The following is a 13,365-nucleotide window of genomic DNA, read 5'->3' on the forward strand; positions in this document are numbered from 1 at the left end:
GCTGTCTCTGTTCAGTGTATAAATTATTCATTGCTTGTCACACATAAGCATTTTGGATTGTCTGTTAGACGGTTGTTGAGAAGATCTCATTGAGTACACTGCAGTCGTTCCTCATGCGACAGAGTTCAATATTTTCAAGTCTATTACCATAGTAAAAGCACGGAGGCGGTTTGTGTATTTTAAAGGTGATTATCTTCCTGTTGAACGACTCTGCGTTATGTATAATTCTTATAATGAGTCGTAGGGAAGAATTTTTTGGAAAGAATTCAGTTCTACCTAGAAAAGGTGTTAAGTTGTGAGAAAAACTTTCCAGATACGGGTGTCTGTCAGCTGTCACTTGGGGCAAACGATAGAGCAGTCTGCGAGTACTTTATGTCCCAATTCTGATTTTATTAGTCCAGTCTCTAAATACAATAGGTCAGACGAAGCCCTTCCCATAACACCTGATATTGTCCTAAGAAAATATTTATGGATATGTTCGAGTCTGGTGGCTCGAGTTTCTGTCAAATCGCCAAAAAAAAAAACATCTACGGGCTGCATTTCATTTCATTTGTTCATTTCACTAAAATATATTATTGATATGATTTAGATGCATTCTTTATATTTGTCTGATAATTCTAACTGCACGTTCTGAGGGATATGAAGGGGAGCAAGATGTGAAACATATGCGTTACCCCGTACGATGTTGCAATATGACAGGTATGGGAATATAAGAGAATAATATAAAACAATCATTGTTTTTTTTTATTCAGACAAGATTTAATATCTTTGATGACGCCAAGCTTTCCAGCTATTTTCTTAGACAATTCATTTAGTAAGCTAAACTGTGAGATTTCCAGTGTAGCTTACTATTACAATAAACACATTGAAAGCTATAGTTGTCAACTTTGTCAACATTAACGCCATTAATCTTATAAATGTTAGGTCTTAATAATTGATTTATACATAGTTTCTAAACTTTTACAATCTAATTTGTATTTTAGAACATAAAATATTGCTGTTTTTGTAGCGGGTGTAGTTATAATACTTGTTGGCATTCTAAGAGCGATCATTAGAAACGACAACACCCAAATGCTGATGTGAAGCCAGGATATTTACTGGGGTAGATCTAAAGTCAGCAGAATATTAGAAGATTTCAGCTTCTAAGTAGAGCTTTTTTCTTATCAGGGTTGAAATCGACAAGCAACCTCTTCGACCATTCTTCAGTAAGACGTAAATCATTTTCAAGATTTATCTGAGTGTAACAGTATCGGCTACCATCATATGTGTTGCATAACTGATTGAATATCACGTAAAGACATTCATGTTATTGATAACACCACTAGCCAGGTCATTAATATACAGTAAAAATAACAGGGGCCGATGACTGAAGCCTGTGGCACACCACCATGTAACTCACGCAACTCGGATTGTCGGACAGAAAGTGTTCAAACCAATCAAACAGATTATCACTTATTCCAAAGGACCGTAACTTTGACAATAAGCTACAGAGAGTTTTTTTTATTTAACAATCGTCTTGTCAGTATCCATGGGAACGACATATATGTACATAATGTATAAAAAAAACCGTACAAATAAATAAATAAGTCTCAAAACTGGACGCTCTTTTAATTATAGATAATAGCATGACGGGTGTTATTAAATTTGAGCTTTGCAACAACTGTAGGTGGATTCTTAAAAACTGCAAAACTAGACGCTCAAATCCACGCGCCGCTCAAACACATAGGACATCTCCACTTGGGATTTCTTTACTCTCTATATTACAATTCCTCACAAAACTTCAGTTGATATATATCCATCACTAATTGTATCGGTGTTTAATAAAACTGGTCACCGCTACATTAACGTCAAAGACAACAAGCCTTTTTCAGTTTCACTCCATACAAGGGTTGCCATTCACAGGATATTTCATTATTCATCGAGTTACTTGAATTTCTCATTAAAAACATCTATGTGCGAAATATATATTTTCTTGAGCATACTTTCAAGCTTTGATATCAGGAGGACGGTGAGTACGTGTGACCATTTGTCAGCTATCACAAGGTCATTACTGTTCTGGTTTTACACTGTATGCTGTACGTCTATCACACTGTCGTCGCTACTCTGGTTTTACTCTCTATGCTGTACGTCTATCACACTGTCGCCGCAGCTCTGGTTTTACTCTGTATGCTGTACATCTATCACACTGTAGTCGCTGCTCTGGTTTTACTCTATATGCTGTGCGTCTTTAATTACATTGCTTTGAGTAATTCTGGACCAGTGATGTTTAATAAATTGCAGTTAACATCACTACATACTTTTTTACCTTGCTCGTGAAATGTGTACTCATGGAGTATACTAGTGTAATGCATACTCGTGAAGTCTAGTGGTGTAACGTGTACACGTAAAGTATACTTTTGGTTTTCCCTGTGGAGAAAATTCGCTTGAAGAATGCTAGTGTAATGTGTACTCGTGGAGTATACCTTTGTTTTCCCATCGTGTGTGTGAGTGAGTGCTTGAGGTTTAAGGTCGTTCTTACCAATTTTTCAGCCAAATGACGACGAAGGAATACTTAGAGTGCATGTAATGTGCCTCCTTGTTGCAGGACAGATTTCCACCGCTCTTTTATCTAGTGCTGCTTCACTGAGACGACTTACCGAGCCAAAATACTGATAGGGGTCAACCAGTCGTTTCACTATCCTCTTAATGCTGAACTCCAAGCGAGGAAGTAAAAATTTCCTTTTTTAAGGTCTTAGGTGTGACCCGACCCTGGATTGACCCTAGATCTGCCCTCGCCCGAAGCCGACACTCTATCAAGTGTGCTATCTGGACAGGCAAAAAAATCGCGTGAAGAATGCTAGTGTAATGCGTACTCGGGAGGTATACTACTGTAATGCGTACACGGGAGGTATACTAGTGTAATAGTGCGCGGGAGGTATACTTTTGTAATGCGTACGCGGGAGATATAATGGTGTAATGCATACATGGGAGGTATAATGGTGTAATGCGTACGCGGGAGGTATACTGGTGTAATGCATATGCGGAAAGTATACTAGTGTAAAGTGTAAACGTGGAGTATACTAGTGTGTTGTGACCAATCAGCGTCGCCGGGAAAGTCATGTATGTATGGGGAAAACGGCCATCATCTGGCCAACGAGACGCTCTCCTGCATGTTCGCGTGACCTTGAATATATCATGTGACATTGTTTTGCTGCTGGATTCTTAAAACCGAGCAACACACGTGCAGGTAGCTAATAATCCTGATCAGCAGACATCCATACTGCTCACAGCGCATGTGACACTTTCTACGCTCGCTTTACATGTAAGCTGTTTGGCGGGACACCAGGATGTGAAATTTCTGTTTTCAATATTGTCCTGTGTGTACTTGGCTTTAGCAACAAGTTTACAAATTTCAAAATAATTCAACATTTTTTGTAGACAAAACACAAATTTTAGTTCTAAAACAATTTTTCCAGCGAAACGAAAGACAAGAGGTGTTTGATGGCCATTGGACAACATGAGGACAAAAAATTGTCCTCATTGCTAACAGAATGTACGTCAACCCATCTGCAGAAAAAATATATTGCACATATGGTTTCTGTTTCAAAGTGGATGGATGTGTGTTGGATTGTTAAAAAGGAGATTAATATAAAGACGGTCATAAATGTATATGCAAGACTTCAGCACAGAGCCTAAAACCAAAGCAGCGACGACAGTGTCATAATTTGCAAATGGCCACTGGTGTAACTGGTGAAACACGGCCTCTTTTTCGGTTTACCTCAGTTAACAGTTTCATTCTAACTTCATGTTACTTACTTAGATATCAGCAATTTAGACGTCTCTCTTTCACCAATATGGCTTTCATTGATCCTTGAATGTAAATACTGAAAATCTACCCAATACTAGACATGGGTAACTGTCAGTATTTATGTTATTATTAAGGTAAATGACCATTGAGCATTATTAGGTAAACGAATACATTGTAGTGATGTTAACAGCGTTCACTAAACGTAAATGGTGTAGAATTACTCGTAGCGCAGTGTTGTCATGAATAAACATTGCAAAAGAATTTGTCCTACATTTTCTTTGAAGTGTATTTGCATATCCTTGCGCACGATGACAATAAAACTATGTATGACTTTAAGTACTCTGGGTGTAAAGGAATTGAGGGATACTTTTACTTTAGCTATTAAATTAGGCACAGTAAGCTAATTTGTGTCAGTCTGACATCGATCTTTTTTATGTCCAGTCCAAAATTGAGCCATCCTGAGGAGTTGATTGGTCTAAAACGTGACATATCCGATCCCTGTTCACTCGGACCCAATCCTCAAACTGCCGCAGACCAGAGTTAATTTCCTTGGTAGAGTTGACGTTGTATCTTTGGTCCACTCTGCAGAAGAAGTCAAACATAACGGCGAAGTCTCGGCACCATGGTAAGCCCAGGTACTGGTACTCGTTGATAGTGATCTGAAACGAAGTGAAACAGCGTTAAAATTATGGCAGTGCCAAACTTTAAGGAGAGTTCTAGATAACAAGATTAAAAAACGTTACTTAAAAACTTTATATATTAAGAAGGACAAAGGTAAAAGGTTCGAATTTTTGACACAAGATAGAGCTGATCAAAATTTTTGAATGGTGACTGATATTATGCGGTCACAACTGATATCGAGGCATACACTATGCAAAGTTCAAAAAGATTTTTCAGTATTTTGGACTCTATATAGGCTAGGGGGCGTTTAAGTTGCTACTATTTATGCATTTGTATGAATAGTCAGAGCACAACTCCGATTAAGTAAAAACTGACAAGAGCTCGTACTTTACCGGTTACGTATGACCATTTCCTGCATGGCAGAATTTACGACAAGAGGGATGGTTTCAATTTTCACATTGTAAATTATCGTTACTTGGACAGCAATGTAGCGAATGGTTCTGCATATGGTGTGCACAAATTTTGCCTTGTAGCAGTTGTTAGATCCGATGTGTTTTGTGACGATTTCAATCAACATGACATTTTATTACTGCCCAAACTAGTGTGTCAAGGTTATTCCATAAAATGTCTTCACTCCAAATTTCTTAAGTTTTCCAATGGGTTACTTTCTCTTGAAAGTAAATATGGACGGAGCGTTCAGAATCTCTGGCGCCTTGCTTCGTGATTGTGTCTAAATCTACTTAGGTTGAATAGGCTGGCCACGTTAGATACACGAACAGTTGCAATGGAAGCGCAACTGAAATACACATTTTGTTATCCACAACTTATATTCTAGCGTGGAACTCGATTTGAATACTGATTTCACTCAGTTTCCAACATAATCGAAAACTGTTGACTGCTTCTCTTTGTATCATTCCATCCTATTTTCGTACTTTATAAACTTCTTTAGTTCTTTGATGGTTTGTGTTATATGTCGTTTTTGGCAATTGGCCTTGCAATTATAGACCTGGAATGTCGTTATTGGTTGACGGCTGGTATACTAATGTCTCTTTAGACGTATAGAATCGCACTGTCGTCGCTACTCTGGCTGTACTCTCGTAAGTACGTCTTTAATTATATTGAGAGGGCTTCAAATGTCGTTTTCTTCTGATATGCAAGTGATTTGTACGTAGAAGCTGTGTCTGAAAGGAAATATTTTTGTATTTTTTAAATATTTTTAAACTTCTATACTAGAGGTCTCCATTAAGTCAAGTGTTCCTTGGTTTTAAACAAACAACAGGATGCCATCCATGGTAATGTCATACAAAAGAGTGAAATGAAAATCTCTCTTTTTTACACCTGTGTTTTGCATATAACCGTTTATAAAACAGTTTATACACCTTCGCTTCTCATACAGATTTGTTGTGTTATGCCATATGTGTTGCAAAAATTCCTCTGAATATTTGTTCGAGGTCCGCAGATTGGTTTAATTCGGTCATGAGGTTAGTGCGTGTACAGTCACGATTGCAGATCTCTGCAGAAATTTTGGTCAATCGGGATTTAGCTTTTACTCTGCTGCACTGTCAAAGAAAATGGCAGTTCATGTTACAGGTATGTGATGGGCCGAATACAGTAACTGTTGTGGTTTTATTTTCTTTTGATCAACCATGGAGTAAAAATCGTGTTCACAGAGTTGTTAGAGAGTTTTACAGAGGAAACAATACTTTGTATCTAACAGGCGCGATCGGGAATGAGGAGCTAAGGCTGTAGTAACTATTAAGGAATGCTGTTGACGTCAAAATTGTTTCCTTAATACAAAACTATCAATCTGTTTTGATTTCCAGGACATTTCCTGTTGCAAAAAATTGAACTGTTAGAATAAAACTCTAACTGAGGTAAACTGCATGACAAGAGGCTGTATTTCACCGGTTACATGTGACCCATTTGAAACAATCACAGTTGCTTCTCTGGTTTTACTCTCTAGCTTGTAGTCTTTTACATTGCTTGGATTTTCATCAACACTCACGATACGGACAAATACTGTTTTGCTACAAGTACTGTAATGCAACAAATGAGAATTTCAGTGGTTTTCCCTGGTATAATTTTAAAGAGCATTAAAGGCGACGTAATAAATTACCTGCTTGTCCTTAAACTTTCTCGGTGCTAGTTGTCGAGTCAAAATGTCTGCGATCTCCTTGATGGTCAGTTTATCCCCGGCAAGACTCAGTGTCTTGTTTAGATATTGAGTCTTGTTGTTGAAAACATGGCGGACAACTTCTCCTACGTCATCCACACTGATGATATCCCACACGTGCGTTCCCATGGGAACAGCTGTAATAAAAACCTAGCTGTGGTGAGGTTTGGAAAGATCTTATGAAACATGCAGTGGAAATGACATTTGCGAGAAAAACATTGTCATATATTTGAAGCGATATGAGCCATGGATCAGACCAGCAAAGGCAGCAAGGAGGACTGTTATCTTGTTTACAGACGTACAGAATCGCTAAATTGATAAACTAGGGCACATTCTCGTTCATGTCTATGGTACAACATTACAGACTTAGACAAAAGCCAAATGTTCAGCCCTGGTCGAATTTGTATGTGTATTTTTGTCTGATTTTGACTTAAACTATGTTTTGGCCCATCTAAAGTGTTTGTTGTTGCAGAGATTCGCATAAAATGCACGAAACATGCTAAAATGTGTGGCTGACGAGCGTTATGATGCTTTAACCTGGGATGAAGACAGACGTTCAAGGAACCTAACACTGCGTTAACTGTTACACGAGCGTTGTTGCTCGGTATTTGTCACAAAGGCGATTTTGTGTGGCTGACGTAATTACATGGATAAGCTGAAAGCGATGGCAGCTGCTGCTCTGTGAACGACGTGTCGAATTATATTACTATACCTATTTCGTAGTCGGACGGCCCGGTCTTGTATGGCTTGAAGACATCCAGGAAATGTTCATAGTAACACGGTATAATTAGCCCGGTAACAGGGAGACAGATTTCACGCATGTACTCTTCCACCATTGCTTTAGCCACCATATTGCGCGCCACGATGCCGAGCGCGCGCTCTGTGTTCAGCTGCGTGCTCACTACCACGTGACTCACTTTGTGGAGGGCGCATGCGTCGGCGATGTTCTTGCCTTCCCGGATTTCCTTCTCCGTCGCGTCTGGCCGGCTTACCTCCGTCCTTGTAAGAACAAAACAGCCATACGACCCACAGACAGCTTGTTGAACGGCGTCTTTGTCGCCTAAATCACATCGTGTGATTTCCACTCTTCCTATTGCCAAGGCGTTTCTGTTGTTGTTACTGAGCACTGCTCGCACAGAGAATTTTCCATCATTGACCAATCTGTGAACTACGGACTGGCCCTGTCGCCCGTCAGCCCCGAATACAGTAATCAACATGGACATCCTCAAGAAGCCCTGAAATCACACACAAGATGTTGAACTCATTTATGGTAAACTCATAAATAAATTTAATTAAATAGATGAAATGCGGATTTTTGCCAATTTCAAAAGTTTTACATTTATTTATTTACTATTGGTTTTTTGTGTTGTGTATTCAGGAATAGTTCACTTATACACTTATTTCACTCGCATAGCCCGAGGGAAACCCACAACTAGTCGCAGGTTGTTGGCAGACCTTCCCACGTACGACAGGAGAGGAAGTCTGCATGAGCTGGACTTTGAACTCACAGTGACCGCCTTGCAAAAATATTGTATTCAAGTGGCACTGAAACTATCATATTTGAAGAGCAGATACATTCTGGTTACTTATTCAGAAAAACAGATTCTGACCTAACATTTTTAATTGTCATTTTTGATGGTAAAATCTTATCCGCCACGGATGACACAAGCGCTAGTAAGCCTGCCAGTGTGTTTTTAGCGGCTGTAGTGTTGATAGATGTTGGATTAGATGGCAATGTTGGATAGATGAACAGTGACAACCAAAGCGCAACTGAGATACATATCTTCATTGCCGACAACTTATAAACCGGCATGTTACACGTTTTGGATACTGATTTCATTCATTCGTCTTTAGCATTCTCTGCGTCTTTCCAAAACTGCTGACTGCTTCTCTTTTCCTGGATGTCATAATTTTTTACTTTCTTGGTTTTTTGTTTATGTTGAACGGTTTTTTTTTGGAATTGGCTTTGTGATTATTGAACTGCGTGAAACGTACCTTTTCGTTGAAGGCTATATATATATATATATATATATATATATATATATATATATATATATATATATATATACACTCACACACACACACACACAATGGTGTCGTCGATATCCAAGTACATAACGGATTCTTGGCTAGCTTCGTGTAATCAATGACATCAGCGGGAGTGGGGGTGGTGAGGATTGCATTAGGCCTATTCGTCTTCGCGTTGGTCTTGTACATCGGCAGGCGACCCACCAAAGATATGGGTAAATAACTGTTGTGGGTAAATAACTGCTGCCAGTAAAGGCAGAGTCAGTGTTATTGGGGAGAGATAAAGGCATACAGTGTTAACCACTGCATGGAACATGATACCTTAAGTATAATGGTGCATTTTCACTCTGCCCAGTTAACCTTTTCCTGCAGATAGTTATTAACTTGAAAGCGGTATTACTATGCAATACCCCATTAGGGGCCTCCGTGGCTCAGTTGGTTAGCGCGCTAGCGCAGCGTAATGACCCAGGAGTCTCTCACCAATGCGGTCCCTGTGAGTTCAAATCCAGCTCATGCTGGCTTCCTCTTCGGCCGTATGTGAGAAGGTCTGTCAGCAACCTGCGGATGGTCGTGGGTTTCCCCCGGGCTCTGCCCGGTTTCCGCCCACCATAATGCTGGCCGCCGTCGTATAAATGAAATATTCTTGAGTACGGCGTAAAACACCAATCAAAAAAAAAAAAAAAAAAAATTACCCCATTAAGTATAGCACCAAAAGCATAAGATAACACATATCCCGTCATCTCAGGTTCGATCCTCTCATACAACTTACATGCCAATGTGCATGTAAACGTATACACCTTTTTGCAAGATCGTTGCCGGTTTTGGGCAGGAATGAAAGAACGAAGCGTTACATAACTTGGACCCGAAATCTCGTTCTTCAGGTCTTCCAAATGTATATACATATGTAATACACTGGCAAATTTAGCTTGAAATGGTTAAAGTATGCTGAAACATCTCACTGAGCACAGGCATGTTTATTCAAAGAAGACAAATCCCCTCCCGTGAGTTAATCGCCCTAATCAACACGAAAGCACGACTGTGGTGTACGTGTATAGGGTGTTTACAATTCGATTTTGATTTTCATCTTTCAGTGAAAGGAAAGATAAGAAAATGGAGAATCAAAATGTGAAATAAAAAAATGGCCCAATTTCACTTGAGGGTTTTAGTATCCTTACAAGCTGAAATATATGGGCCCAACACAGGTATAGAGGTACTTCGCCTCATTTGGGAATACACAAAAAGCAAAGGCAACTGGAAAAGGTAAAGCGGTACTGTACAAGACAATATGAAACAAACGTTGGAAAATGTTCATATACGTTATATGCTGCGATAACAGTGTATATTTCTCGTGTTTGATAAAGCTGGATCAATAATCTAGATGGTTCGATGTGCATAGATTGTCACATATTCCTGATCTTGAGTGAATGAGCATGGCTTAACACCATATCGACAGTATTTCAGCCATATCGTGGTGAACCAATTCTTTAAGTGAATTAGTCTGTTGCATTCAAGGTGATAGCCCTCATTCCATATCAGGTGTAAAGTTTGTTGTACGTCTTCAGGTACACGAAACCTTATATGTACATAAATTTCCGGCATGGTCAGGTACATACACTGCTCCATGTACGAACGCTAACATTACACCGCACGACCCGGCAAACAGCAGACCACTGGGGGGCGCCAGAACATAAATAAAGACTTATCGGCGACCGGCTTAGGTTTGTGTTTGCGATTTGTATGTATGTACAGATCGCACGAAGAACCCTTCAAGATGGATTAGGTACACTTTATTAACGTGACTGTGTTGCTGTGAGGGTAGATGACTAACAAAACCTGTAATTGTAAGTCGTTTCATAAAACGCTCATAGGTTATCCTTTCTTACTGATCTAATTGATCAGTTATTACATAATAGTGACAAATATCAGATATTAATTAGCACTTACAGTCTGTCCAGTATTATTAGTCCACGTAAAATCACCAGGAATTGATTTTGGTGATGAAATACTGACCACCTGCTATGTAAAGGGATAATCAGAAGATTGTCCGTTTGTACGGGTTTATTTGCTCAGCCAATTTACACTCATCGGTGATAGACGCCGGCATGTATCGTCTCGAAGAATTGCAACTAGAGTTCTATACTCTGACTTCATCTTCTTTGTATCATGAACGGTTATACTCCCGGATGTGTACATCTTACAAGACTATATGTAGTTTCTGCTCTAGATGTGTGTACCACAATTTTTGTCCACTATCTTTGCTGTAAAAAATACAGACGTCCAACTTTGTTGCTTATTTAATTATCATATTAGCGTTTTTACCGTAGTAAAGAATATTCCCGTCATATAATGGCGATCAGACCTATGCAGTGGTGGACGAGCCACCTCATATCATCAATTATTATACACCTAAGTGTCCAGCGCCTACTGTATTATGCAGTAAATACAACTGTCCAATATTTTTAATACATTGGACAGTTGTAACTGTGACGTCACAGGCACGGACTACTTTTCGTTTGTCAACAAGCAGACGACACAAGCACGGCTGCCGATCAATCAGATTCTGACACTTTTGATCTCACCGACGCTGAAATTTGTATGTCCAGAAAAATCTGTGTCTCCGGACAGTCCGTTCTACCTCACACCAATTCCCGAATGTCGCTTCAAACCTGATGCAGCTGTGTGGTATTACTCCACTCCAATGGGAGAGCATCGTTTGGGAGAGCTAATGAAGAGGGCAGCCGAGGCTGTTGGACTGAAAGGCCGGAAAACTAATCACTCGGTCCGAAAAACAACCGTCCAAACCCACATAAAATTATGCAGGTCACCGGACACAAATCCCTTGCTAGCATCCAGGAGTATGATTCTAAATTAGATCACGTAGAGCAGAAGCATATGTTGAGTTCAAGTGCACATAAACGAAGTTTTCACGACTCCGATGCCATCAACTTCCGCACAGAATCCCAAGGATAATCAGCTAACTTTGTCAGCAAACTCTACTTCTCTTTCGTCCTCATCCTGCAAAGATTACACTAGTCTGTTCGGTGGCGCAGTTTTCAATAACTGCACTTTTAATTTGCACTGAAACGTCGGCATTTCTTTTCTCTACTCTTCTGTTTGTATAATACCGCTTCGGCCAGGTGCGCCTGATCCAGTTTTCTGTCAGCCAATGAAAGTACTCCATTCAGTATTCCATATTCATCCGCAACCGCCTATCCGCTATTGTTACGCGATATGAAATAATTAGCACGGTTTTACCCAGTTTGTTCAGCGTTCGAGTTTATTTACTTGCGTTTTTGACAAGTGAGTGTATAATAAATAAGTTATTGGATTGTATGGTCCTGCATGGACGAGTCCTGGGCGCCCAGGACTCGTCCATACAGGACCATACAATCCAATAACCTATAAGTACCTGACGAGCCACCTCATATCATCAAGTACCTTAAAAATCTCCTGACATAATGCCGCTTCCGAACCAACCTGTGCTGGAATAGAGCACGCGGCCTTATACACAAACCTAGCGATCTCCAACAGAGCCCATCAGGTCACGCAGCCAGCAATTAATGCTTTTGAACTTTGTTATTATCATAAATAAACAGGGGGGAAATTCTTTCGAAATTGGTTGTTGAGACACCGGGTATGACATCTCGTTTGGACAGTTATGGTTTACTGACACCGGAGATGGCACCAGGATTTCACTGTTACAGTGTACTGACACTGGACATGGCATCACGATTTCACTGGTACATTGTACTGACACCAGACATGGCACCACGATTTCACTGTTACAGTGTACTGACACCGGATATGGCACCACGATTTCACTGGTACATTGTACTGACACCGGACATGGCACCACGATTTCACCGTTACAGTGTACTGACACCGGACATGGCACCAGGATTTCACTGCTGACACCGGACCAACCACGCAATCGACAAGATGCACATAACATAAAGCGAATACGTATTACAAGTAACTTGTCTAACGTTGGTGATAAGATATTGCATATCATTTTACTTACAATGTTACCTTCTGATCCCACGTCCACAGCGATCTGTTCTATAGCCAAGACAAAAATACTAATTTGTCCAAAATGCAATTTCCAAACACGTTTCGTCAAAGTTCAATCGAACTGATGAATATTGTGAATTATGATCGTGAAATAAAAATATAAGTATGCTGTCCCCAGTGTAGAGTTCTGGATGCATGAGCCGGCATTGCCTTCCAAATACACGCTTCCTACTGCATAGCTATATTACCTACTGCATTAGCCTACTTACACGACCGTCTTCATTTATTGTACTTCTATTCGCTCACTGTTTAGGTTAGCAACGCGACCAAAATACATAGTTTTACGGGTGAGTTGTTCGATCAGCTCTAACCTGACATCTCAGATTGTTATAAGATATCGCAGGCGAGTTCATATTCGAACAGGTTGATTGTATTCTGTCAATAGCGCAGTGCTTTATAAACTCCCTTTAGGCTTTTTAACAGGGCGCTGGGGCACCTTGATTTGTCCTTGTCGTTAGCCGAACTGGCAGGTCGTGTACATAGTATGACGTTGTGATAACTGACATTCGTGTTGGTGGTATATGTTGTTTGTGCACACTGATTTCCCCTTTCCTCTATATGTCTTAAACAGACATTCGTTAACCAGCCGTCAAGCAATATGGACGTTCCCGGTCAATAATCGCTAGGCCAATTCCAGAAACGATGTTTAACACAAACTACCAAATATAATTAAGGATATAATACA

At 40.0% G+C, this 13,365-nt stretch overlaps 1 protein-coding gene across 3 annotated transcripts; it reads right to left on the reverse strand.

Moving 5' to 3' along the window:
- Nucleotides 1-3,939: 3,939 nt before the first annotated feature.
- Nucleotides 3,940-12,879, reverse strand: LOC135480747 (nmrA-like family domain-containing protein 1). 3 transcript variants are annotated; one of them, XM_064760668.1, is made up of 4 exons: nt 12,639-12,879; nt 7,294-7,816; nt 6,525-6,718; nt 3,940-4,446 (listed from the first exon to the last, which is right to left on the reverse strand). In XM_064760668.1, the coding sequence occupies exons 2-4, from the start codon at nt 7,802-7,804 to the stop codon at nt 4,219-4,221; spliced, it is 933 nt and encodes a 310-aa protein (XP_064616738.1). In that variant the 5' UTR covers nt 7,805-7,816; nt 12,639-12,879; the 3' UTR covers nt 3,940-4,218. The 3 variants fall into 3 exon arrangements, with proteins under 3 accessions (XP_064616738.1, XP_064616739.1, XP_064616737.1); XM_064760669.1 differs by having other exon boundaries at nt 3,940-4,369; nt 12,631-12,879; XM_064760667.1 differs by having other exon boundaries at nt 12,631-12,879.
- Between the last annotated feature and the right edge of the window lie 486 nt (nt 12,880-13,365).

The sequence above is a fragment of the Liolophura sinensis genome, chromosome 13, assembly GCF_032854445.1.
Source record: "Liolophura sinensis isolate JHLJ2023 chromosome 13, CUHK_Ljap_v2, whole genome shotgun sequence".
Classification (NCBI taxonomy): Eukaryota; Metazoa; Mollusca; class Polyplacophora; order Chitonida; family Chitonidae; genus Liolophura; species Liolophura sinensis.

Excerpts from the sequence above, each read along its gene's own strand:
- LOC135480747 (XM_064760668.1), bottom strand. The coding sequence starts at position 7,804 with ATGTCCATGTTGATTACTGTATTCGGGGCTGACGGGCGACAGGGCCAG. Across the intron at positions 6,719-7,293 it reads GCCGTCCGACTACGAAATAG|CTGTTCCCATGGGAACGCAC; the intron begins GTATAGTAATAT and ends TTTTTATTACAG. Across the intron at positions 4,447-6,524 it reads GAAAGTTTAAGGACAAGCAG|ATCACTATCAACGAGTACCA; the intron begins GTAATTTATTAC and ends ACTTCGTTTCAG.